Here is a 27,567-nt window from a genome sequence, read left to right on the forward strand (position 1 = left end):
GTCATGACCCTGGTCCACCTTGGAGGTAACTCTTCCAAGTGCTACAGGGCTGACCCTGCATAGCTTCCAATGGGATGAGAGCCTTTATGGCTGTTTCTGACAGTGCTATTTGTGAGTGGGGTTAGCTGGTGGGGATGCTCTTAAGCTGATGGTGGAGAAATACATTTAGAAGTTATATGATGATTATTCCCCCTTCAAGGATCGCTGCCTTGTTGTGGCAAGGGGGCTTGCGTAGTTCAGTGAAGCTATGAGCTATACCGTGCAGGGCCACCCAAGACGGACAGGTCATAGCTGAGAGCTCTGACAAAAGGTGATCCACTGGAGAAGGAAATGGCAAACCACTCCAGTATCTTTGCCATGAAAACTCTATGGACAGTTCCAATAGGCATAACGATATGACGCCAGAAGATGAGCCCCTCAGGTCGGAAGGTGTCCAATATGCTACTGGGGATGAGCAGACGGCTAGTACGAGTAGCGCCAGAATGAATGAAGCGACTGGGCCAAAGCCGAAAGGACGCTCAGTTGTGGAAGTAACTGGTGGCGAAAAGACAGTCCGATGCTGTAAAGATTTTTATTCCATAGGAACCTGGAACATCAGATCCATGAATCAAGGTAAGCTGGACGTGGTCAAACAAGAAATGACAAGACTAAACATCGACATTTTAGGAATCAGTGAACTAAAATGGACAGGAATGGGTGAATTTAATTCAGATGACCATCAGGTATACTACTGTGGACAAGAATCTCGCAGAAGAAATGGAGTAGCCTTCATAATCAATAAGAGAGTAGGAAAAGCAGTCTTGGGATACAATCCCCAAAATGACAGAATTATCTCAGTTCGAATCCAAGGCAAACCATTCAACATCACAGTGATCCAGGTCTATGCTCCAACCACTGCTGCTGAAGAGGATGAAGTTGATCAGTTCTATGAAGCCCTACAACACCTTCTAGAAGCAACGCCAAAAAATGATGTGCTTATCATCATGGGGGATTGGAATGCTAAAGTAGGAAGCCAAAAGATAACCGGGATAACAGGCAAGTTTGGCCTTGGAGTACAAAATGAAGCAGGGCACAGGCTGGTAGAATTTTGTCAAGAGAATACAATGGTCATAGCAAACACTCTTTTCCAACAACCCAAGAGACGACTCTACACATGGACATCACCAGACGGTCAACACAGAAATCAGATTGACTATGTGCTCTGCAGCCAAAGATGGAAAAGTTCTATCCAGTCAATAAAAACAAGCCCAGGAGCTGATTGTGGTTCAGATCATGAGCTTCTTGTTGCAAAATTTAGGCTTAAATTGAAGAAAGTAGGGAAAAGCACTAGGCCACTCAGGTATGAACTAAATCATATCCCCGACGAATACACAGTAGAGGTGACAAATAGATTTAAGGAATTAGATCTGATAGACAGAGTGCCTGAAGAACTATGGACGGAGGTTCGCAACATTGTACAAGAGGTAGCAACTAAAACCATCCCAAAGAAAAAGAAATGCAAGAAATCAAAATGGCTGTCTGAGGAAGCTTTACAAATAGCTAAGGAGAGAAGGGAAGTGAAAGGCAAGGGAGAAAGAGAAAGATACACCCAATTGAATGCAGAATTCCAGAGAAAAGCTAGAAGAGATAAGAATGCCTTCTTAAATGAACAGTGCAAACAAATAGAAGAAAACAATAGAATGGGGAGGACCAGAGATCTTTTCAAGAAAATTGGAGATATGAAGAGAACGTTTCATGCAAAGTTGGGTATGATAAGGGACCAAAATGGTAGGGACCTCACAGAAGCAGAAGAGATTAAACAAAGGTGGCAAAATTATACAGAACAACTATACAAGAGCGAGCTTAACATCCCTGATGACCACAGTGGGGTAGTTACTGACCTGGAGCCAGACATCCTGGAATGTGAAGTCAAATGGGCCTTAGGAAGTCTGAGCAACAATAAAGCTAGTGGTGGTGACAGCATTCCAGTTGAACTATTCAAAATCATAAAGGACGATGCAGTAAAAGTGCTACACTCAATATGCCAGCAAATTTGGAAAACTCAACAATGGCCACAGGATTGGAAAAGGTCAGTTTACATTCCAATCCCAAAGAAGGGCAATGCCAAAGAATGTTCAAACTACCGCACCATTGCACACATTTCTCATGCTAGCAAAGTTATGCTCAAAATCCTACAAGCTAGGCTCCAGCAATATGTGGACCGAGAACTTCCAGAAGTACAGGCAGGATTTCGAAGAGGCAGAGGAACTAGAGATCAAATTGCCAACATACGCTGGATCATGGAGAAAGCTAGGGAGTACCAGAAGAACATCTACTTCTGCTTCATTGACTATGCTAAAGCCTTTGATTGTGTGGAGCACAACAAATTGTGGCAAGTTCTTAAAGAGATGGGAATACCAGAGCATCTTATTTGTCTCTTGATAAATTTATATGCAGGTCAAGAAGCAACAGTGAGAACTGAACATGGAATCACTGACTGGTTCAAAATTGAGAAAGGAGTTCGGCAAGGCTGTATACTGTCGCCTTGCCTATTTAACTTGTATGCAGAGCACATCATGAGAAATGCGGGATTAGAGGAGTCACAAATTGGGATCAAGATTGCAGGGAGAAATATCAACAACCTCAGATATGCAGATGATACCACTCTAATGGCAGAAAGTGAAGAGGAACTAAAGAGCCTGTTGATGCGGGTGAAGGAGGAGAGTGCAAAAGTTGGCTTGAAACTCAACATCAAGAAAACAAAGATCATGGCATCCGGCCCTCTCAATTCCTGGCAAATAGATGGGGAAGAAATGGAGATAGTGACAGATTTTATTTTCCTGGGCTCCAAGATCACTGCAGATGGGGACTGCAGCAAAGAAATTAAAAGACGCTTGCTCCTGGGGAGGAAAGCTATGGCAAATCTAGACAGCATCCTAAAAAGCAGAGACATCACCCTGCCAACAAAAGTGCGTTTAGGCAAGGCTATGGTATTCCCAGTTGCAATGTATGGCTGCGAAAGTTGGACCATAAGGAAGGCCGAGCGTCAAAGAATTGAGGCTTTTGAACTCTGGTGCTGGAGAAGACTCTTGCGAGTCCCTTGGACTGCAAGGCGAACAAACCGGTCAGTCCTAGAGGAGATCAACCCTGACTGTTCTTTAGAAGGCCAGATCCTGAAGATGAAACTCAAATACTTTGGCCACCTCATGAGAAGGAAGGACTCCCTGGAGAAGAGCCTAATGCTGGGAGCGATCGAGGGCAAAAGAAGAAGGGGACGACAGAGAATGAGGTGGCTGGATGGAGTCACTGAAGCAGTAGGTGCAAACATAAATGGACTCCGGGGAATGGTAGAGGACAGGAAGGCCTGGAGGATCATTGTCCATGGGGTCGCGATGGGTCGGACACGACTTCGCACATAACAACAACAACAACAATGGTGATTATTATTCAGACACATGTTCCACTTTTTAAAGGTTCTTTCTGCAATTAGAAATCTACTCTGAATAAAGAGCCAGTGTGATGCTGTGGTCAGAATGCCAGGGCAAGATCCGCAAGACCCATGTCTGAATCCCCATTTCTTTCATGGAAGTTCAGTTGGTGATCACAGCCTCACTTGCTACAGAGGGTTGATGCTGTGAGGATAAAACAGAGGAGGGGAGAGAGCTGCTGTAGGCCCTTTTGCTTCTCACTTGGGAAGAAAAGTGTGTAAAAGGTAAAGGTAAAGGTATCCCCTGTGCAAGCACCGAGTCATGTCTGACCCTTGGGGTGACGCCCTCCAGCGTTTTCATGGCAGACTCAATACGGGGTGGTTTGCCAGTGCCTTCCCCAGTCATTACCGTTTACCCCCCAGCAAGCTGGGTACTCATTTTACCGACCTCGGAAGGATGGAAGGCTGAGTCAACCTTGAGCCGGCTGCTGGGATTGAACTCCCAGCCTCATGGGCAAAGCTTTCAGACGGCTGCCTTACCACTCTGCGCCACAAGAGGCTCTTGAAAAGTGTGTATAAATACCCAAAATAAAGGAAAAATAAGTATGAAGCATCTCAGTGCCTACCCACTCTATATGCTAGACTGTTTTATTTCATTTTTGAATGAAAGAAAAAAATTGTCTTGGTTAAGTGAAGAAAGAGCAGTCCTTATGTAAATGTGTTATTTGTCATGTGTAGGCAATGGCATCTTCACCTCTCTTCAACTGTGCTGAGTTCCAGCCTCTAGACCCTACCCAGGAACCGATATTCCCACCAGAGTTGTTGGTAGGTACATTTTTAGTTCACAGTGTGTTGGAGATATTTCTCTAGGGACGTTTCTAAACCTTATCCATGGTTCCTCTATATATTTGTGAAACAGCCTGGGGGGTGGAATGTGTCCGGCTGTCCAAGTTGGAATAGGGCCAACTTGCTGACTGCCTGCTAAGGAGCTCTGTCCTGGGCCTGCTAACGAGCTGGCCAGACTCTGCCCACCCCACTTGGATTTCACTGAAGGTAGTGTAAAGTACCATCTGATAACAGCCAACTTAAGGTAACCCCAAAGGCTAGAGATGTTCAGAGGTGCTTTGCCATTGCCTGCCTCTGGGTGCAATCCAGGAATTCTTTGGTGGTCTCTCATGTAAATATTAACTAGAGCCAACCCTGCTTTGCTTCCAAAATCTAACAAGATCAGGCTATCCTGGATTATTCGTGAGTGAAGCTAAACCCAGTGTTGTTTTCACAGAATCACAAGAACAAACCTCAGAAACAGTTGTGCTTCAAGGGTGAGAGAGTGATGTGGTTTCAGCCTTCAACACTCAAGGAACTGGTGACCCTCAAAGCGGAGTATCCCAATGCCAAGCTCGTGGTAGGGAATACTGAAGTGGGTAAGAGCAAGAACTGGATTCCTGTTTGGCTTTTCAACCACAATTTAAAAAATTAATTGACTTTATCAGATAGAATCTGTTTGGGAAAGCATCTGCTTTTTAAGCCTCTCTGTTGAACTACTTAATACCTTTTCACAATTCAGCTAGCTTTTAAGACGATGCTAATAATTGTGCTGCTTGGAGGGGAGAATGGTGGAAAGTTTAAAAAATGGAGCTCTGTGGTAAAATGGAAATGTGTGCATGATTGTGGGGTTGTGTGTGATGTGGAGAAATAAACCAAAATGGGATGCATAGAAGTCTGGTGCCATTCTCTTCACATGGCTATCTGAGGCCTGATTTAAATGTGCAAAAGCACTCTCACGTGGGCCTTTGAACTTTGAATATTGTCTCATTTAAATGGGGCTTTTGCCCACACTAAACAGCCAGTGACATGTCTGCCAGGCCTGAATGCCTAAGGATGGCCTGAGAAACCAGAACATGGTGTTCCCTCCCACTGGGATCATGATGAATTGATGATATGCACCTTCTAATTCTGGTACTGGATTTTCCTTCCAGGCTTTAAATACTACACAGTTTGAATGAGTACAAACCAAGCATCTTGCAAGTGAAGGGTATATAGTAGCCCACCAATTAGATTTTCTGAAAACTTGCCTATCTGCAATTTATTTATCCATGTCCCAAGAGCTTATCCCCTGTTCCCTACTAATATAGTAAGACCAGCTAGAAACAAAAGTGTCGTCATGTATTGAGAAAATGTGAGGGATAATCTCATTGATTTTTGACTGTTTTGGAGAGAGCCACATGTCATCACTTCAAGGGAAATGGGACTATTGCATAAATAGCCTTGTTTTTTGATAGTCCTGGCTGCCTGCCTGCCTTGTGTGTAGTGACATCACTAGATTTTGTTTCCTTAAGGTATTGAAATGAGGTTAAAGAACATGCTGTACCCAGTGATAATAGCACCAACTTGGATACCAGAAATGAACTGTGTTCAGCACTCAGAGGAGGGTAAGTAACAACGTGCTTGTTGCCTTAAGGGACTGGGAAGAAGCACTCGGTATCCGTAAGCATGGTGAAGGATTACAAAGATACTGATATGATAGGTGGAGTCCTTTTTTGTCTGCTTTTCCCGAGGCCAATATATGCTGATTGTATCTGGGCAATTTAAAATAACATTTATAATTGAAATTATGTAAGTTTAGTAAGAAGTAATTAAAATGTTTAGCTATGAATTACATGGAATTTTTTGTCCCGTGTTTTGTTTTTGGTACAAAATTTTATTAAACCATAGCAATGAGATTAGGAGACATTTTGCATATACCATACTATGGCTGGTTCTGTCAGAAGTATGCATGACCACATTGAAAGGCACATGACAACACTGATGCTGACATGCCAAGGCAAACCAAAGCTGCCCTTAAAGCCTTCCCTGTTCACATGGCAGGCAGACGGCTGAAGGTATGCCCATGCTCGCTGTACCTAAGGATACCAATCTACAAAGATCACTTCCCCTGCAGAAAATGGTTGCTTTGGAGGATGGACTCTATGACATAATATCCAAGGGAGATCCCTCCCCTCCACAAGCCTCAGTCTACCCAGGTCTATCCCGCAAAATCTTCAGGAATTTTCCAACTTGAGGTTGGCAGCCATAGCTGCACCAGAGGCAGACCATTCTATCCTACAGAAATGCCGCAGGGCCTGTAAGACGGAGCTCTTCCGCCAGGCTTATAGCTGAGGCCGGGCGGTAAGAAGATCAGCCCCCCCCCCTCACAAACTGGAGGTAGAGAGTGTCACCCCCCCTCCTGTAGTTGAGGATGCAGTGAGGCAGTGAGGGAAGGGCCTTAGGATGCTAATTCCAGATGAGCTACCTTGGTTCTACCTGGAAAAATAAAAAAGAAGGACTGATCCTGAGACAACTTTAATGTGCCATTGTTGGGCTTTGATTAAGGCTGATGTTGGATTATTTTCACTAACTGTGCTACCTTTAGTTATCTTCCCCCAACACATTAATGGAATTTTCTCTTTCTGCCCTTCTCTGGCCATAAGGACCAGATTACTTCTCTCATGAAACATTTTACATGCTCCCCCTTCAGGATTCACATTTACCAGAGAGTTTACATTTGAAATCTTGTTTACAATTCTGAAAGGTCCTTCTCAAGCTGCTTCCAGCTTGTGCTTTCCCTGAGGCTTCAGCACGAGCATTTGGTCTCCTGGCTCGAAAATTCTCTCTCTCTCTGGCATCATACCAGGTCTTCTGTTTCTGCTGGGCTGTTTGCATGTTGTCTGCAGCCACTCTCCATTCTTGCAGGTTTTCATGTAGCTCCAGTATTTTTGTGACTATATGTCTGCTTTCAATATTCTTTCATCCTGTCCATGCTTCTTTAAGGATGTCCATCAGCCCTTTGGCCTGACTTCTGAACAATTGTATGGTTGGGAGAACAAATAAAAATTTTATTCCATCTCTCAAAATGCTAGAACTCGAGGGCATCCCATGAAGCTGATGGGCAGTAGATTCAGGAAGGTGCTGCCAGAGTGATAGCCACAGAATGATGGCTGCAGCATAGATAGCTTTACGGTGGGGGTGGGGGTTGGACAGATAGGTCTTTCAGGATAGGTCTATCAGTGGCTACAAGCCATGGAGACTAAGGGAACCTCCACATTCAAAGACAGTAATCCTAAGAAGACCAGCACCAGGAGGCAACTGTATGGGAAGGCCTCAGCTTCCATGTCCTGTTGTTAGACCTCCAGAGGAACTGATTGGGCACTGTGTGAGACAGGATGCTGGACTAGTTGGAAAATTGGTCTGTTCCATCAGGGCTCTTCTTATGGTCACATGTAAACCTAAGCTTGTGCAAAGTGTTTTATGAATGGAATGCTCTTTTGTCTTTCCAGACATACTACACTTAAGATAAATACATATGCTATCTGGATGGGTTCATTCTACAAATAGTACAAAACCTCCTCCATGTGGTTCTTATATGAGGCAGATCTCCATGCCACAGTGCATGATGTGTATGTGTCCGAACTGATAGCCATACATCACAAAGGAAGCCAGTTCCTGTCAGTGCACATGTATATGAGCTATACCTGCTTGTTCATGACAAAAAGCAAAAACAGCACAGCTTTGGAGTTTCTCAATCTGGCTGCTGGCCAAGTGGTAAAATATGGCATATTAATGACTTTACTATCTTGGGTAACTACGATCCCTGATGCCCCAGAATTAGGTGACCTTCCTCACCAAACACATTAGATGAAAGAAATAAAACCCTGACTCTTCTAATAGCTCAAAACTGACTCACAAGGATAAAAAACCCACAATGCCTTCAACTTGAATATCAGTGTCTGTTTCATACAATGCAGTTATTGGTCCAGTCCATCAGGTCTTTGCTTTTTCAGGCATCAGTTTTGGAGCTTCCTGCACTCTGAGCCATGTGGAAGAGGTTCTACGGAAGGCTGTGGGCCATCTTCCACCTTACAAAACAGAGGTGTTCCAGGCTGTACTAGAACAACTGAGATGGTTTGCAGGCCCTCAAATCCGAAATGTTGCTGTAAGTTTTTCCAAGTAGTTTCTCCTAAAGACAAGGAAGAAGAGAGAGATGGGAAAGGGAAATCAGAGAGAATTCTATCTGAACAAACCAATATTTTCTGAGTCTTACTTTGAGCCAAGACTGATTGGTTTTATATTGAGAACTTGGGCTATGCCTCATCCCAGAGTGAAGTGCCTCACTACACATACATAACACCTTTTCTTGGTGGATCTGCTACAGCTCTAGAGAGTACTGATGTTACTTCTGGGAAAACCTGGGGCCATTCCGCATGACTTAAATGTAGCCAAAGCCTTACCTTTCATAAATGCTATTAATTTAATGTTCTGCATGATGTTGTAAGCAAACCGCAAAACTCCTGCCAAACTCCTGCAACAATCGGAATTTTATAGCACTTAGGGGGAAATCCAGAAAAGTGGATTCCCCCTGAAAAAAACACTACACTTCTGAGCACCAGCTGCAACACATCAGCGAAAGACATGTGCGTTCTCAAAATAGTGGTAGAAAGAATGTCCCTCCCTTGCTCTTGTCCCCGAACTTCCGGAGACGCGATCACCATTTTTTTTCTTTAGACCCGCTTAAGCAACGAATGAGCGAGGCTTCTCCAGCTAAAGTCCCTCCATAGAAGTGAATAACAGTAAAACAAAGCTCCCTACTGCAATGCCTTTAAAGTTCCCAAGCACAATACAGCCTCCTGTTCGACACTGCCTGTAATTTCGGCCACAAGTCTCGCCCATCGGGGGGGGGGGTGTTACTTGAAGATTAAGTTACTTGAAGATGGAAACGATTAAGCGCCAGCTCCTACACCAGCAAAAAAGGTCTTTCTGAGACAATGATTGAACAAATATTCATTGCAACTGGTGTGTTTGCATTTAAAAAAAAACAGTTTTTAAAGGGAAAGGAGCTTTTCGGGAGCATGAACACAACAGTCCATTGGCTGTTCTGTTTGATTGATGGCCAGGGTCGGGAAGAAGCACAGAAAACATTGCTTCCTTTGTTGCAATTCCAGCGAGACCAAAAACCTGTGGGGAATGAATACAACACTACTGGGACTTCAATATTCCCCTAGAATTAAAGGTATGCGGAATGACGAAATTCCACTATTAAATATGGTGTTTCTGCATACTGAAAACATTTGGCGACATTGGTCCTTGTGCGGAAAGGCCACTGGTTTTACCATAGAGTTTCTGGCAATTTATAGAGAAGCATGTGATCACTTCTAGGTTTCCCATTGCTGCTCCCCATTGCTGGTTGCCAGTGGGGAATCTGTGCAGATGAAAGCAGAGGTGGTTTTTGTTTTTTGCCAGTTTCACCCTCCTGCTACATGCTGAGAAACAAGCCTGACCCTTGCTGGCTAGTTAGATCAGGAAGAAAACAACTGAGGAAAGGTTTTCCACATGGAGGCAGGCTTGTGTAGTTTCGCTGTTGCTGCCGGAACTGTTGAAATCGAGCTGTGGTAAGGGGTTCTCCATGTGGCATGTTTCCTGATACAATTTTTTTTAGAGAAGAGCTTCTTTTGAACCCCACTTTTTACTACCCCAAAGAGTCTCAAAGCAGCATACAATTGTCTACTCTTCCTCTCCCCACAACAGATACACTATGAGGTAGGTGAGGGTGAGAGAGCTCTGAGAGAACTGTGATTGGCCCAATGTCACCCAGCTGACATGTGGAGGAGGAGTGGGGAATTAAACCTGGTTCTCCAGACTAGATGCTGTGACTCAACCATTATACCAAGCTATCATTTATCTCAATGTCTGAGCAGTATTTTTTCCCCTTGTTGCACCATCTGATCTTTTTGTTTTCTTTAAAGTCACCAATGGAATATATGCATTTCCCCTAATATTGTATCTGTAGATCTGTTGAGGACTTAGTTTGTGGTCCAAGGCAGGATCAGGACTCTGCAATTGCATCAGCCAAAATGCCCGATCCCAGAATGTATTGGGAGGAAAATCCTTTTGTACATGCATGGATTGGGGTTTTGGGTTCAGTTCTGCCCTCTTGTTGTACCATGTTGAGGTCCTAATAAAGAGCTTAAATCACTCCTAGCCTCCATGGTCTTCCAAAACAATGAATCATAGAATCATGGAATCATAGAATCATAGAGTTGGAAGGGATGTCATGGGTCATCTAGTCCACCCCCCTGCACTATGCAGGACACTCACATCCCAATTACTCATTTACTGTAATCTGCCACCCCCTTGAACCTTCACAGAATCAGCCTGGATTTAAAGTATCTCAGTGGAGTAGTTTGATATGGTAGGATCCATTCCAGTATATATAGTCTCATTAATCTTCTCCCCTACTGCTAGCAATGGAATTTTTTAATAAACATGATGCAAAATCAGAATCTTGTGGCTTAATCAATTTCTTGGCTCACTTGATAATGTTGTAGCAGCCTTAAATACATATTGCCCTGATAACTTCTGAACTGGATGTATAATTTGTGCATGTTGTGTCTTTGACCTTAGGCTCTTGGGGGAAATATAATGACTGCAAGCCCAATATCTGACCTAAATCCTGTATTTATGGCAAGTGGGAGCAAACTGACTTTGGTGTCAAAAGGTAAGCCACTCTAAATTTTGGCGCATGGTGTGTCATCATCAATAATTTACTTTGCTTCCTTACTTAAGATGAAATATCTACAATGGTAGCAGTGGTTTCTTATGGGTAGCCATTCTAGTCCGCAGTAGCAGAACAAGATCTAAGTCCAGTAGCCCCTTAAAGACTAACACATTTTCCCAGGATATAAGCATTTGAGTGTCAAAATTGCTTCATCAGATGGTAGCAGCAAGTGCCACTAGGATGAATCTGAGAGAGAACCACAGTTGTTGCTTCTTGCACCTTTAGTAAATAATGTTGCTACTGGTTTTGCTAAGTACAGCTCTCTAATCTCTACATTTTAGGGTCATTGTGGTGAAAAAGACTTGCTTCCAAAGATTCCATTCAAAATTTTCCTTTGCAAATTTTGATGGGAAACTTTGGCCAGCTTAGTGCAGTGAGTAAGAGCGGCAGCTTCTAATCTGGTGAGCTGGGTTTGATTCCCTGCTCCTCCACATGCAGCCAGCTGGGTGATCTCAGGCTTGTCACAGTCCTGCTGTCTAGTCCTGCCTGGGCTCCTTTCTTACTCCCATCCTGCTTTAGTTATATGCTATAGATGTAATCGCTAGACTGTGTTTTTCAAGAAGCATAGATTGCTTTATGGCCTCAAAATAGGAGTTGCGTTTCTGAGAATGATAATGGCTTGTGTGAAAGGGAGATGATATGTTTATGCATTCCATCCACGATGTGCCCTGTCTTCCTATTTACAGATGGCAGCAGGACTGTCAGAATGGATGAAACATTCTTTACTGGTTATAGAAAGACCATACTAAAGCCTGAGGAAATACTGCTCTCGGTTGAGATACCCTTCAGCAGGAAGGTGAAGCGATGGGTGGAATATGAATTGTTTTGCAAGGCTGAGTAGAAACTGGTGGTGCTTTATTGAGAAGACAAATAGCAAAAATTAATCTGTTCTTGAAAGCCTTTTATGGCCAGGATATTTTATGGGCATACAAGAAATGCAGAGAAAGTGGTATTTAGGTGCAGAATTTATTTCCTGAAAAGCTTAGTTTCCATTTTAAAAAGCCAGTCGTTATAGGGTCGCCAGGTCCCTGTGAACTGCTGGCAAGAGATGAAGGGTGCACTTAATGGGAATGGGGAGGAACTCCAGAAATTAATGTGATGAGCCTACATCACCTGAAAATGATATAGGCACATTGGGGATGTCAGGGGGTGATGCTCCACATGGACAAAGAGCCATCTCAGCACATTTGAGCCAGGGTATTTCCTTGGTTACATGCTGGAAAGAGAGGGGGGGATCACCTTTGTGCCCACCCAGTCAAGCTGAGGGTCTAAAGGACAGCATTCTGTAATGCAGGGGTAGTCAAACTGCGGCCCTCCAGATGTCCATGGACTACCATTCCCATGTGCCCCTGCCAGCAAAAACTCCATGGTAGCGTTAACATCTAACCATACAGTTTTGCCTCAAAGACAGAGTGTCACGTGTTTCTGGCATTCTTCCCTTGAGGAGTCTACTTGAGGGGGAGGTGTGCATTCCAAAGGCAGGGCCCCCTGCCAGGACCTGAGTGTATGGTAACTGTAAATGTTTAGGTCGTTGGCTGCCAGGATATGCTTAACAGCACTGAGCAATGCCTGTTCAGAAACCATCCTAAAAGCTGATGAGTCACATAGGATAATTCAGCATGGAGCATCGGTGTCCTAGAAAGTCACACTCTAGTAGGCAAAGGCAGAAGCATCCCTCCAGCCTAAGGAGCCTTCCTCCAACTCAAGCAGCTCTTCTTCCAATAGAAGAGCCACTTATTTTGGAGAAACTGGAGAAAGGATCCTCAGGAACTTCTTCCAACAAGGTAGGATACCATCCACTGATCACATGAAATTAGATTTGCCATTAATCTGCAGAGAGTGAGTGTGTGTGTGTGTGGGGGGGGGGGGAGATGCTCCAGCAACCAGCGGCAGAAAAATTTGCCATTGGCATGATGACATTATGTCATTTCTGGGGTAAGTGACATCAGTTCTACTCTACCATAGAGTTTCCAAGAACTCCTACATCACTGTGATGCCACTTCCAGTGATATAATAGCAATGCTCTACAGCAGGAGTAGTCAAACTGTGGCCCTCCAGATGTCCATGGACTACAATTCCCATGAGACCTTGCCAGCAAATTCTGTCTGGAGCTCATGGGAATTGTAGTTCATGAACATCTGGAGGGCCGCAGTTTAACTACCCCTGCTCTACAGTGTCCCCCAGATTCCTGTTCCCCAGTCTCTTGCCAGTTTCTAGCTGACGGGCAACCCTACATGAAATTGTTGGCTATGACATTAAAAACAGATTTATATCTTTTCTCAGCATTGCTACATCTTGAGAATTTCTGATCTGCTTTGCCTTCTGAGCCTCAGTATAAAATAGTGCCTTGTGCAAAACATTTAAATTTTTACAAGGGGAAAATTCCCTCCTTCCTGTGTTCCGTACGCCAATCTATGTATCCTGCTAGAAATGTAACTCATCGCACAATCCTAGCACCCTCTGCTGAGCATACAGAAGATGACATTTAGTCCTACCAGATCTAAGACTGACATTAAATCTTGTGCACAGCATTGCAGCTTCTTGATGTTTTCAACACAGCATTGTCAGCATGAAGCACTAGGAAGTGTGTTAGCTGTTCAGTCACAAAAGCTGCATAATCTCTTCCCCCAATAAAGCAGTTTCCTTCTGCATACTTTACAAGCCTCCTTACACATGTAGACCTTATCTTGCATCCTAAGCACTGTGGTGGCAGGGAATTCCTGTGGCCTGCAGGGTAAAGCAAAACAAACAAATACAAAGAGAAAGCAGCTTGATGATACAGTGTGAAAGGATACAGCAAAACACCCAGCATAGTTTACCTGAATTGTCAGGGCTTACAGAAGAAGTAAAACCAGAATGACAGGCAGGCAACAGAATGTAGTGGTGGTGGTGGGGGGTCCCTTTCCTTATCAAGTGCTTCCAGCCTCACATACTTGAAAGCACCACTGAGGTTATGATTAAAAGCAAGCTGGAGGCCCACCAGAAACATTCTAGAAACATCTTTTATTTCACTCCCCACAATAATGTCCGCTCTAGAAGTCTTTAAGTTTTCAGGGGCTTAAGAAGGCTGATCTCTCTCCTCTCTTTCTGTAGCCCAAGTAGCTCTCAGCTGCCTGCAATGTCCACATTCTGTTTAATGGATTCCTCTAATACAGTGCTGGACAGTTACAAGAGCTTGACAGACACTAAAAGAGAGAAAAATATGTCAAGAAGGGACATGATTTATTTAAAGACTAGATTCTTCTCAGATAGTCTGTCCATAGAGGGAATCTCAAGGGGAAAGTGGCTGGGTAACATGAGACTGTTTTCTAACCGCCACAGATAACCGGAAAGGGTGTCTTTCCACACCTTGCTTTTAACAAGCCCAGGTTTGTGCACCAGTATAAATTGACACAGATATTTCTTTCATCCACTTCGGGCATCCAATGAAACTGATGGGCAGTAGATTCAGAACAGAAAAAGGAAATACTTCTTTACACAGAGCATGTGGAATTCACTGGCAGAAGATGTGGTGATGCTGACAGGAATAAGCAGCTTTAAAATGGAATTAGACAGATCCATGGAGAGTAGGTCTATCTAGTCTACTAGTCGCAGTCACTGGGGGGAATCTCCACATTTAGAGGCACTAAACCTCTGAATCCAAGAGCCAGGTGGCAACATCAAAAGACGGTCTCGGCCTCTATGCTCTGTTGTTGGGTGTTCAGAGGAACTTGTTCACCACTGTGTGAGACAGGATGCTGGACTAGATGGACCACTGGTCTGATCCAGTAGGGCTCTTCTTACACTGTTATAAATTTGAGCTTCAGGCCCATCTTAGCTTTTGATAAGTAAATGTTTCTTTTATTATCACATTTTTATGTACACATTTAAATAATCTATGGTGTCAAATGCAATGACTGCCTTTGCACTCAACCCATTATTCCGATAGTTGATTCTTTAGACACCGAGGAATATGATGGAATCTACAATGCTACAAAGCCATCTCTAAGCCTTACTCTAAGTTTAGGGGACGCTGTGGGAGGACCCTGTATCTCATACAAGTACTAATGTCCTCCATGGCCTTACTATGGCCAGTTAGCAGGATTGCCTGTTTAATTAATACACTGTCATGAATGTAAAATATTGATGTTTGAATGGAAATATATTTATTTTACTGTAAAACACAGCTGATTTATGGTGATGTCATGGAGTTTTAAAGGCAAAGATGATCAAAAGCGGTTTGTCTTTGCCTGCATTTGCATAGAAACCTTGGTAGCTCCTATCCAAATACTCCCAGAACTGCCCCTGCTTAGCTTCTGAGATCTGGCAAGGTCAGCTAGGCTATCCGGTTTATCCGTTTATGGCAAAATCAAGAAAAACTAGACAATTGGTCTGTCTTGAGATGAGCTTGTACACTTCCTAGAAAGACTAATGGCTCACAATTGGTATTTTCAGTCAGAGGTTTTGCTGGAGATGACCCTGCCAATGTGGAGATGGCCCTGAGCTGAATAGCCCAATTTCACCAGACCTTGGTTGCTAGGCAGTGTTGGCCGAGGCAAGTATTTGGATTGGAAACCACCAAGGAATACCAGCATCGCTATGCAGAGGCAGGCAATGGCAAACCACCTTGGAATGTCTCTTGCCTTGAAAAGCCAATGGGGCCTCCATAAGTCAGCTGTGACTAGACAGCAAACCCCCCCCCCAAACAACTGTTGATGTTTTAAAGCAGCTTCTGAGAGGCATCCTGTTCATGAAGGGAGAGAGATGTATGGTTACGCTTTTAAAAAGCTAATTAGCAATCCAATTTACTGCTTTAGAGCAGTGATCCCCAACCTTTTTATCACCCAGGACCACTCAACGCTTGACAATTTTACTGAGGCCCGGTGGGTGGGGGGGGGTAGTTTACTCCTCTACTCTCAACCACTGCCCTAACACTCTCTAATCGCTATGGTAATGTTTAAACATCCCTTCAAAATAAGATACAGACACGCCACAGCAATGAACATAAGGAACATTTTATTTTCATGGAAATTTTAACTCATGACAATGACAAATCAATGGGAACCCTGAGCTTGTTTCTCTGCAACGAGATATTCCCATCTGGGCGTGATGGGAGACAATGACACCCGAAGTGTGTTGTAAAGGGCCGGGGAGGGGGATGAAGTAAAGGGCCGGGGAGGGGAGAAGACTTCCTTCGCAGCCAACCTCCAATTAGTCGAAGGACCACATGTGGTCTGCGGCCCACAGGTTGGGGATCGCTACTTTAGAGAACAAGGAAAGTTGCTGAGGGAGGGTGCTTTTATCAACCCAGATGAACAGGAAAATTTAGTCCTTCTTAACATGCTTCTTCGGCTATTAAGTCACTCCTTCAAAGCTTCAGTTGGATCCATAGGAAGAAAAAAAAAACGGTGTTCCATCCTAGTCCATCCCTGCAAACATTTAATTTTGCTTCCATGTCTTGATAATATAGAATGAAAGCAAGTCTACTATTTCAGTCCTACTCTTGTTTATGTTGACATAGACTAGTTTGTTGTGCTTATTACAATGATCACACTCTGATCCACATGAGGAACCCAAAACAAACTTCTTCTTCCCCTAGGGGGAATATTTCTCAGCATTCAAGCAGGCTTCTCGGCGTGAGGATGATATTGCTATAGTGACCTGTGGGATGAGAGTCTTGTTCCAAGAGAGAACCAGCCAAGTACAGGAGATTAAGCTGAGCTATGGTGGGATGGCTCCCACAACTGTCCTGGCTACTAAAACCTGTCAAGAGCTCATTGGCAGGTAGGTGAGACAGACTTGTGTGCTGCAGAATAATCTCATTCCATTTTATAATACTAAAGCAGGAGCTTTCTGCCCATATTACTGCCTGAGTCGGCCACATTGGTCTTGCCACAACCCCTGTTGCAATGAATATGCATGGGAAGGCAGTCAAAAGCCAACAAGGAGGTTACACTGTGACAATAACTCCCCTTGGCCCAACCCAACCTGAATAGCCCAGGAAAGCCTGATCCTGTCAGATCTCAGAAGCTATATGGGGTCAGCCTTGGTTAGCACTTGGAAGGGCAGCTTCCAAGGAATACCAGGGTTGTGATGCAGGGGTAGGCAATGGCAAACCACCTCCAAATGCCTGTTGCTTCACAGGCAGACAATCCTAGGATCTCCTGGCTACGTTACACACATTCCATATGATAAATAAGTAAGTAAAGTCCCCTCAGCTCCCATCCCACTACTGAGATCCCACCCAATCATTGTATAAGAACCTCATGACTTGCCCAGCTTCATGGGCCCTCAGACTGACCAGGGCCCCTTGAATTTTGTTTCCCTGTTTCCCATTCCTCTTGATGGCCCTGCAGGGGAACTGAACACAGCCTCATGATTTGTATCAAATGGATTGTGGGTAAAGGGAAATGTTTCAGTACTGGAAGAGTTTCTGTTTTGATTGATGGTTCATTCGTTGGCAGGGAATGGAAAGAAAAGCTTTTGCAGGAGGCCTGCTGCATGCTGGCAAGTGAAATGAATCTGTCTCCTTCAGCTCCAGGTGGTATGGTGGACTTCCGACGAACTCTCACACTCAGCTTCTTCTTTAAGTTCTATCTCACTGTGCTTCAGAAATTAAGTATAGAACTCAATGGTAATGTGAGTGCTTTCATTATCTTTCTATGATACAGGTTCAGCCCAAGTTCATGGTATGAAAAGACAAATACAATTTCTGTTGAATTCTAGAGATCTTTAGAAATTGGAATTAGGAGTATCTGTTGTAGGTGGTTTGGCCATGTTTAGGCTCCCAGTGGACCAGAGCTTCCCTCTTTGATGATGAACTATAATCAGATTATCTGATGAGGAAAAAGGTCATCATGTAATCTCTGTGCTATTGCAGTTTCCTCAGTAAAGGACTGATTGGATTTTTTAATGTGTTTGACAGTGTTTACTATTAATCTGCGACTAGCTCTACTGTTAATGTGTTATATACTTTATCCACCAAAGCGAACAGTGCAAAAATAGAATAATAATTCATGAGGAGATGAGAACATCTATTGGTAGAGAATGGTAGCTATGGGATACTTGCCATAAAGGTTTAAAGGACAAGAGGTGTAATGAGAAAAGCAACACATCGAAGATAAGGAAGGAAGTACCTTATTCTTAAGAAATTTGGAGCAGAGAATGAAGTGGGCTAAACAGGTGCTTTGGAACATTTGCAGTGCAATCCTAGGAACACTTTTTGGGAGCAAGCCCAACCAAATACACCTGCGTATGATTCTGAGTATACCTGGTTAAGATTGCTGTCTTACTGTGCAGTCCTGTGCAGGATTACTCCAGTCTATAACCATTAAAATCAATTGAGAGCACTATTAATCTTGTAGACAAATTACAAAATGGGTGGCTTTTCCAGCTGAATAAACAGGTATCAGCTGGATATCAGAAACGTTTTTCCACAGAGTAGTTCAGCAGTGGAATCGGCTGTCTAAGAAAGTCGTGAGCTCCCCCTCACAGGCAGTCTTCAAGGAGTGGCTGGACCGAGACTTATCCTGGATGCTTTAGGCTGATCCTGCATTGAGCAGGAAGTTGGACTAGATGGCCTGTATGGCCCCCTCCAACTCTATGATCCTATGATTCTATTCTAAGTAGTATAGAGAGACTATGAGATCAGGAATCTAAAAACCATGTAATAGCCTTGTACACAAGGTTTGTAAACTTCCCCAGGCGATTAAATTAATCTGGAGTTTCATATCTGTTTTTGCAGAACAATCTTGATGAAGTAATCCCATCTAGGTATACAAGTGCCACTGAGTTATACCAGAAAGATCCAGTTAATAATGTGCAACTTTTCCAAGTAAGTAGGAAGAATCCAGTGATCAAGAAAAGATCATGGCTTCCAGTGCTACCTATGCCATGGCCTTTGGTGTGTGTGTGTGTGTTTTGCTGTGTTTTCTGTCATTCCAAGAAACAGATGTGTATTTTCACTAATCCTTGCCTTTTGTATTTATTCATTGTGTTTTTATGTTTGAAGAACATGCAAGCACTTTCAGTGCTTGATAGAAGTGCTGAATTATCAGCATCGTTCTTTCACCCACAGCCCAAATAAAGTACTTTGGATTTATGTATTTTTTTGTTACAGGAAGTGCCTGCAGGACAGTCCATTGAAGATATGGTGGGACGACCCATGGTGCATCTTTCAGCAGTCAAACAGGCAAGCGGAGAAGCAGTCTATTGTGATGATATACCTCGCTATGAGAATGAGCTCTACCTAACACTTGTTACCAGCACCAAAGCCCATGCTAAAATTATGTAAGTTTGGAATGGAACACACACCTGAATATGAGGAGCTGCCCTGTGGAATCAGACCCATGGCTTATTAGCCCAGTATCATGTGCTGTACTTAGATGTGGCTTTTCAGAGTCCCAGTAGAGGTCACCTGGGACCCAATCCTTTATTTGAAACTGCAGGAGCCAGGGCTTTTCTGAATGCCAAGCAAGTGCTTTGCAACAGAAATTACTCTCTTATATACTAGTCATGTGACCCCCATTGTGCCTTGTGAGATGGATGCTTAGGATGGCTTTTAGATTGCCGGGACTTCTAAGGAGGAGACAGGATTTATCTGTGCTTTCTGGCTATTAAAACATAATGCTCTCCCAAAATGGGATCACTGTCAATGAGAGCCAAATTACACAGTGCTGGAATGAATATTTAGTTTTGCCCTCACAACAACCATGCTGCTGCTTCATTTCCCACCTAAGACTGAAATATGGCAAGAAAGGAAACACCTGTTCAAAGAAAAAAGTGTTTGGTTCCTGGTCATATGCTTCAAAGTCATCACATACTGACATTCTAGGATGAGATATTAGCACATGATGTTTTTATGTCCCAGTACAAATTTTGTAGGTTTTTATGAATAGCTGCTGCAGTGTCCTGGTATTCATGCTAAAGCTAGGAATTTAGATCTGTATTCTCTTGGTAAAACATATTTATTCATCAAGCAAACATTAATTTACAAACCTACGCTTTTCTTTATAATTATTTCTTACTTTTGTAGAGCTGATTACATGCTCATTGTACAAAACTGATGACAAAGACTTTTGTAATGTTTGTAGAAAGGAGCCTTTGTTTTTAAAAACCACTATGCTTTATGATACTTGGCATTTTCTGGGACTCATTGCTTAAAAATATTGGGTTCTAATGGCATGTAATAGTACCATATAATATAGTACACCCAAATGCCCATGAAGGGCCGTGTAAAAATGCAAAAATAAAGTGCCATGGCATTTTAAATACTGACAAATGTATTCTGGCATGAACTTTCATTAGCCAGAATCTACTTCATCAGATGCCATCTAGAGCCAGATTTTCAGGCAAAAGGAGAATGTTACCAACACAGAGGCCACACATACTTGGAAAAGCATGAGAATTAAGGCTCACTCATGGCTGATTCATGAGCTATGGTTGCTGAGTAGAAGTCACTGGAAAGACATCTCTGTACTAGTATGTGTTAATAGCTCCCCAGTAGCACAGGAATGTGCAGGGATCATCCCTCTTTACGAAGAGAGGTTCTATGCCAGAAGGCTCAATATGCATTCAGGAAAGTGACGTGTATTGTCTACAATCTGGAAGAATATTGTGCAGGAAGATCCGTAGCCTTTTCTGACATTTCTCAGGTCATGTACTCTGCAAAGTGGACTTGACGGTTTCAAACATGCATTTATTTATTTATTTATTTATCATACTTATATACCGCCCTCCCCAGAGGCTCAGGGCGGTTTACATCATAACAGAGAACAATACATAAAACAGTCTGTAACATGTATAACTGATAACTAATAATTGTAACCAAAATAACAGCACAATATAACGGTATAACAATATAGTACTACAAACAGGTCCAGGGCTTATTGATGGGATTCTGAGGGGGGTGGTTTATTTATTGAATTCTGAGGGGGGGTGGGGGGGAGCAGGGGCCCTTGGTCGCTGTTGATTACGTCTGGTCTCAGCCAAATGCCTGGTGGAGGAGCTCCTTTTTGCAGGCCCTGCGGAACTGTTTAAGCTCCGTCAGGGCCCTGATCTCTTCTGGGAGCTCGTTCCACCAGGTAGGGGCCAGAACAGAGAATGCTCTGGCCCTGGTCGAGACCAGACGGACTTCTTTAGGGCCAGGGATCCTTAGCTGGTTGGTGGTAGTAGAGCGCAGAGCTCTTTTGGGGGCATAGGCGGGGAGGCGGTCCCTCAGGTACACTGGGCCCCGACCGCGTATGGCCTTGAAGGTAATAACCAGAACCTTTAGTCTGATCCAGAATTCAACTGGTAACCATTGCAGCTGGTGGAGAATAGGCCGGATATGAGACCTCCACGGTGTTGCTGTGAGGATCCTGGCTGCTGCATTTTGAACCAGTTGTAGTTTCCGGGTCAGGGCTAAGGGCAGGCCTGCGTAGAGCGAGTTACAAAAGTCCAGTCTAGAGGTGACCGTCGCATGGATCACTGTGGCTAGGTGTTCCGGGGCCAGGTAGGGCGCTAGTAGTTTGGCTTGGCGGAGATGGTAGAATGCCAGCCGCGCTACCTTTGTGATCTGGGCCTCCATTGTGAGGGAGGCGTCCAGAATCACGCCTAGGTTCCTGGCGGAGTGAGCCGTAGAGCGCTGCACGCCATCCAGGGTAGGCAGGCGCGCTTCCTCGCATGGGGCCTTCCTACCTAGCCACAGGACCTCCGTCTTTGAAGGACTGAGCTTCAGACGACTCTGCTTGAGCCATCTCGTCACTGCTTCCAGGCAGCTGGCTAATGCTTCTGGGGGAGAGTCATTTAAAAGTTCTTCAACTGAGTAAATCCTGTACTATTTGTTTCTGCCATGACAGTCTGCTGGGTGACCTTGGGCCAGTCACTCTGCTGCAACATAAAGTGTCTCGCAGGGAGGGTTGCCAGCTCTGGCTTGGGAAATTCTTGAAGATTTGAGTGTGGGAGGATGGGGCTTAGGAAGGGGAAGGAGCTCAGTAGTCGCCATACACTTCATCTTCTGAAGCTTATGCAAGTTGAGGAACTATGTATGTGGTACAAGATCTATTATGCTGTGGTATCAGGTGAGTATAATTTAAGTTTAAAACATTATATTGTGCAACTTAAGCAGATACAATAACTGCTGCATCACTCAAACTGGAGAGCCAGTTTGGTGTAGTGGCTAGGAGTGCGGACTTCTAATCTGGCTTGCCGGGTTCGATTCTGCACTCCCCCACATGCAACCAGCTGGGTGACCTTGGGCTCGCCATGGCACTGATATAACTGTTCTGACCGAGCAGGGAAATCAGGGCTCTCTCAGCCTCACCCACCCCACAGGGTGTCTGTTGTGGGGGAGAGGAAAGGGAAGGCAACTGTAAGCTGCTTTGAGCCTCCTTCAGGTAGGGAAAAGCGGCATATAAGAACCAACTCTTCTTCTTCTCCTCTTCTTCATTAAAACAGTTTAGGCCTAGGTCAAGTCTCTTTCTGCTACTCATGTTTCATGACCTCCTAGACCAGGGGTAGTCAAACTGCGGCCCTCCAGATGTCCATGGACTACAATTCCCATGAGCCCCTGCCAGCGTCCTAGACTATACCCCCAAGCAAGCAGCAGTGCTTCCTGTTGCAAACTGTAATGCTGGAAACACTCCCAAAAGAGCAAGCTATACAGTCTGCTAAAATGAACTGTATCTGTTCTTATATCTTGGAATTTTGGTCAGACCATGTCTAGAGTAACACTGAACCAGAAAACCCTCCTTGAGCAAAATATTCAGACTTTAGGGATTATTCAGATTTGTCATTCTGCATTTTTTACTCCCAATTTTGATTTATTTTCTGTGGTGTGAATTGAGCCCATGATTCTTTATTTTCATGCCATTTTCAATTACCTTGCATCCTTTCATTCTTATTTTTCAATATTACTTGCATGTCAAAAAATGAGCATTATGCATTAAAGTGATAAATGATACACATAATAACCACATACAGGATGCTTACACAATGTAAATTATAAAACTGATAGTAGAAAGTGAAGTCAGTGACAAAAATATAAATGAATATGAAACTAATAAAATATGGTGCATATCCTAATTTCTGAGCAAACTGCCACAGTAATCTTTCTTTGTGTTATTCTTTTTCTTCAGTTCTGTTGATACAACAGAGGCCCAGAAAGTGCCTGGCTTTGTATGTTTTGTCTCTGCCAAGGATGTTCCTGGAAGTAATATCAATGGGATGAAAAATGATGAAACTGTCTTTGCAGAAGACATTGTATGTAATTTGTTTTTTCAAAATTTTGTAACATGTACAAAGTTGTCCCTCATGAATCGGTTAAGGTGTGAAAATGTTACTTGGTTGCTTATTCTTAGGAATCTTACAGGGCAAACCTAAGAAGAGTTATTCATACTTTTCTAAATCAATTGTAATCAATGAGCTTAAACTTATTTCATTTATTTAATGACTTTATGAATAGTCTGCCTTTCTCAGTGAGATACAAGGCCAATTTCATAGTCTATTTAATTGGAAAGATGGGGCATTCTGTTTCTGCTGATGGATGGCCAACTGCCTACACCCCCAGATTCTTTGGCTAAATTACTGAAGGCCATGGTGGACTAGCTCAAGTTGAGTTAGCTAAAGTTAAATCCAGCTAAATGGAGATCCTCTGGCTGGACCAGCAGGTCAATGGGGATGTAGTGTAACTCCTGGCTCTTGGTGGGGCCCATTTAATCTTTGAACACTATCAAAAGCCTGGGTGTGATTCGGGGTGCCTCCTTGTCCATGGCAGCCCAGATCACAAATGTTGTTCATTTAGCATTTTACTTTCTTTGCCAAGCACAATGACTTGCACCTTACCTATCAACATCCGACCTGGGTGTAAACTGCATGGAGCTTGTATTCCAACCCCAGATCGATTCAATCCCTGCCCTCTACACAGAATGTGATTTCTGTTTGGATTTGGGGCGATTTAAAATTTCCTTCTGCAGCAAGAAGGATTGATCCGGAGTGACCCTACCTTTATTGTGCAATATCTTAGAGTGCTTTTAAGCCTCAATATTTAAAGGCTGTTTTGAATCTGGGCTCTCCTCCATGGTAGAGGACCTGTGATTGGCCACAGGTGGTCATGTGACAAACTTGCCTTAAAGGAGAAGCCCCTAATTTTTCTCAACTTCTGTCGATCCTGGATTTTTTCTCCCTTCTCTGCCTTTTTCAATCATCTCCCCCCCCCCTCCAAGAAAAGAAAGAGGCTCCATGCTTGGCTCCTCTCTACCCCCCTTCAAGAAAAGAAAGAGGCTTGGCTCCCCCCCCCTTCCTTCTGAACTACCCTAACCACATGCAGAACACTTTCCTGTTTCAATGGGGGGGGAGGAAGATCCGAGTTCAAAGCAATCTGAATTCAACAGGATTGACAATGGAATAAACAAAGTGCAGACTCTGCCCTAGCCACAGTGATCCATGCAGTAGTCACCTCCAGATTAGACTTCTGTAACTCGCTATATGCAAGGCTGCCCTTGAAAATGCTCCAGAAACTCCAACTCCAGAATGCAGCAGCCCTATGAGCATCCAGCGGAGAGTACTTATTACACCCAGCTGCACTGACTCCAAATTGGAGACTGAATCAGGTTCAAGGTTCTGATTCTTACTTTCAAAGCCCTAAATGGTCTGGGACCCTTGTATCTATGAGACTGCCTTTCCTCCTTTGTCCCCCAAGGAGCATTAAGTTCAAATAGTTAAAATCTGCTTAGGGACTCTGGCCTCAAAGATATAAGACTGGCCTCAACCTAGGCCAGGGCTTTTTCAACCTTAGTTCTGGCCTGGTGGAATTCTCTTTCTTGTGAGAAAGGCCTTCCAGGACCTTAAACAGTTTATTTATTTATTAAATGTATAGACCATTCTTCTCTGTGGACAGGCTCCAAGTGGTTTACAACATTAAAAAATCTAGTTAAAATACAACAAAAACAATAAAAAACAATAGATATCCCATAATGCTCCACTGTCCCACTTCTCAGCCATATTTTCAGTGATGGGATATTCTGGAGAGGGAAGGAAAGTACTGTAAAAGAAAGCTGTTCTGCCAAGCCTATGGTTGAGGCCAGGAAATCATAACAAGTAGATGCTGGGCTCCCAGTTTGAGAACCCATCTGCCTAATAAAATCCATCCAACACTGCCTAGTCCCCCTGGAAATTATTTTATTGATGAAGTGGCTCTTAATCTTAACTTAAACTAAAACCGGTAAATATTTTATTTATGTAAATTTTTACAGCCTGTTTTTAAATTCTGTTGTTATGCACCGGGAGACAACCAGGGAAAGAACAGGATATAAAAATAAAAATTGATTGATCTCATTAGCAACCATTACAGAAATATGAAATAAAACAAAAACATGGTTAGACAGGATATGCTAAGCAGTTGAGAAAATGTTATTATTTAAGTAGAAAGCAATGCTGTGAGAGAATGACACATGAAGCCTACATAATGTATTCTGTACACCAGTGGTCCCCAACCTTTTTATCACCGGGGACCACTCAACGCCTTTTACTGAGGCCCGGTGGGTGGGGGGTAGTTTACTCCTCTACTCTCAACCACTGCCCTAACGCTCTCTGATCGCTATGGTAATGTTTAAACATCCCTTCAAAATACAATACAGACACGCCACATCAATGAACATAAGGAACATTTTATTTTCATGGAAATTTTAACTCATGACAATGACAAATCAATGGGAACCCTGAGCTTGTTTCTCTGCAACGAGATAATCCCATCTGGGAGTGATGGGAGACAATGACACCCGAAGTGTGTTGTAAAGGGCCGGGGGGGTGGATGAAGTAAAGGGCTGGAGGGGGGGGAGAAGGCGTCCAATTAGTTGAAGGACCACATGTGGTCTGCAGCCCACAGAATGGGGATTGCTACTGTACACAATGGTGTAGTCCACGGTCCTATTCACTCTATAAAAGTACCTTCCATTATAATAAACCCTTTCCTTTTTACTGTCGAGTCACAGCTAACTCATATTGACCCTGGAGGATTTTCAAGGCAAGAAACATTCAGAGGTAGTTTGCCACTGCCTGCCTCTGTGTCCTGACCCTAGATTTTGGGTGGTCTCCCATTCAAATACTGACCAAGGCTGACCCTGCTTAGTTTCCAAGATGTGGCAAGATTGAACTAGCCTGGGTTACCTGTATAAAAACATCTTCTCAAGTAATTCTATTTGTAGGATATATTTCTGTTTTGCAAACTTAGATGGACTTCGGGGAAGATGATGGAGGAAGGCCTGGAAGATTATTGTCCATGGGGTTGCGATGGGTCGGACACGACTTCGCACCTAACAACAACAACAACAACAACAACAACAACAACAATTTCTGTTTAGGACTAAACCTTTGGGACTTCCAGTACTTTATTATCCCTCTCTATCCCCCCCCCCAAAAAAATAAACAAGAAATGGCTTATTTTTAAATAAAGCAAGTCTGTAATGATGGAGGAGTGTATAAAAGCTGGGATGAAAAATGATGCAAGAGATTTGTGCAAAACAATTTTGGGGAGATTGGCACTTATTAAATGAAGTTGTAACTAGCGTTACAGACTGGGAAATATCAGTAACTACAAATCAAGGATAATTCATGATAAAAAATGGCATAGGACACAAACTTTCCCTATTTGAAGTGGAAGGTCACAGGCAACAGAATTAATGCGGATACGAATCCACTTCTGTTTTACGATATGAATGATGCTGTGTTCTTAAACCGTTGCTTGACACATTTTAAACACATTGCAGTGCAATCCTAAGTAGAGTTGCACCTTTCTAAGCCTATTAACTTCAATGTATTCAGAAAGGTGTAGTTCTGCTTAGAATGGAACTGTAAATGTTACATTACACAAGCTGTAATTTTCAAAAATAACCATCTCTCCAAAATGAAAATGAGACAGCAAAGAAAAATTCCACAAGTAGACTAAACTGTCTGGACTCCTAGGTCACATGTGTTGGCCACATCATTGGTGGAGTAGTGGCAGACACACAAGATCATGCCCGAAGAGCTGCTAGAGTTGTCAAGATCACATATGAAGAGCTTACTCCAATTGTCACCATTCAGGTAAGGTAAGAAGGCATAAATATGACGTGTCAATTCAAAACTATGGAATGCTGGATGCTTAGATCCTTTTTAAAAACAGTTATTTGGGAATGTTTTTACTGATTCTATGTCATTAGAAGGAAAGATATTATGGCTAAAGCTCACTTACTTTGGACACATCATGCGATCAAACTCACTAGAAAAATCATTAATGATCGGCATGGTCAGCAGCAAAAGGAAATGTGGTCGCCAAAGGATCCGCTGGCTCGACACGATCAAAGCCGATACAGGGATGACCATGAAACAACTAAAAGAAGCAGTCAGAGCATGGCGAAGACTTTCTTATAGAATCGCCGAGAGTCAGAAACGACTGAATGGATAACATCATCATCATCATTTTACTGATTCAATATGTGGTTCTAAATTTGTTTAAAAGGAAAACTCATGTAAGATTAGTTGTATGTACTGATTGTTTAGCAAATGTAGGGTAGTTGGTACATAGTCCTTGCATAATCTATAGTGATATAATGTGAGTTTCCCACTTGGTCTTTCT

General features: G+C 43.3%; 1 protein-coding gene across 1 annotated transcript in view; it reads left to right on the plus strand.

The window, feature by feature from the left end:
• The window catches only part of XDH (xanthine dehydrogenase), an 81,647-nt gene that overhangs the window by 25,110 nt on the left and 28,970 nt on the right, over positions 1-27,567 (plus strand). The window contains exons 9-20 of the mRNA XM_077340945.1: positions 4,145-4,231; positions 4,689-4,830; positions 5,746-5,838; positions 8,227-8,378; positions 10,844-10,937; positions 11,684-11,793; positions 16,576-16,760; positions 17,441-17,615; positions 18,721-18,810; positions 19,096-19,265; positions 23,093-23,216; positions 26,916-27,035. Coding sequence (XP_077197060.1) covers positions 4,145-4,231; positions 4,689-4,830; positions 5,746-5,838; positions 8,227-8,378; positions 10,844-10,937; positions 11,684-11,793; positions 16,576-16,760; positions 17,441-17,615; positions 18,721-18,810; positions 19,096-19,265; positions 23,093-23,216; positions 26,916-27,035 — 1,542 coding nt within the window. The remainder of the gene's footprint in view (positions 1-4,144; positions 4,232-4,688; positions 4,831-5,745; positions 5,839-8,226; positions 8,379-10,843; positions 10,938-11,683; positions 11,794-16,575; positions 16,761-17,440; positions 17,616-18,720; positions 18,811-19,095; positions 19,266-23,092; positions 23,217-26,915; positions 27,036-27,567) is intronic.

This window comes from Paroedura picta, chromosome 1, assembly GCF_049243985.1.
Source record: "Paroedura picta isolate Pp20150507F chromosome 1, Ppicta_v3.0, whole genome shotgun sequence".
NCBI classification, from domain to species: Eukaryota; Metazoa; Chordata; class Lepidosauria; order Squamata; family Gekkonidae; genus Paroedura; species Paroedura picta.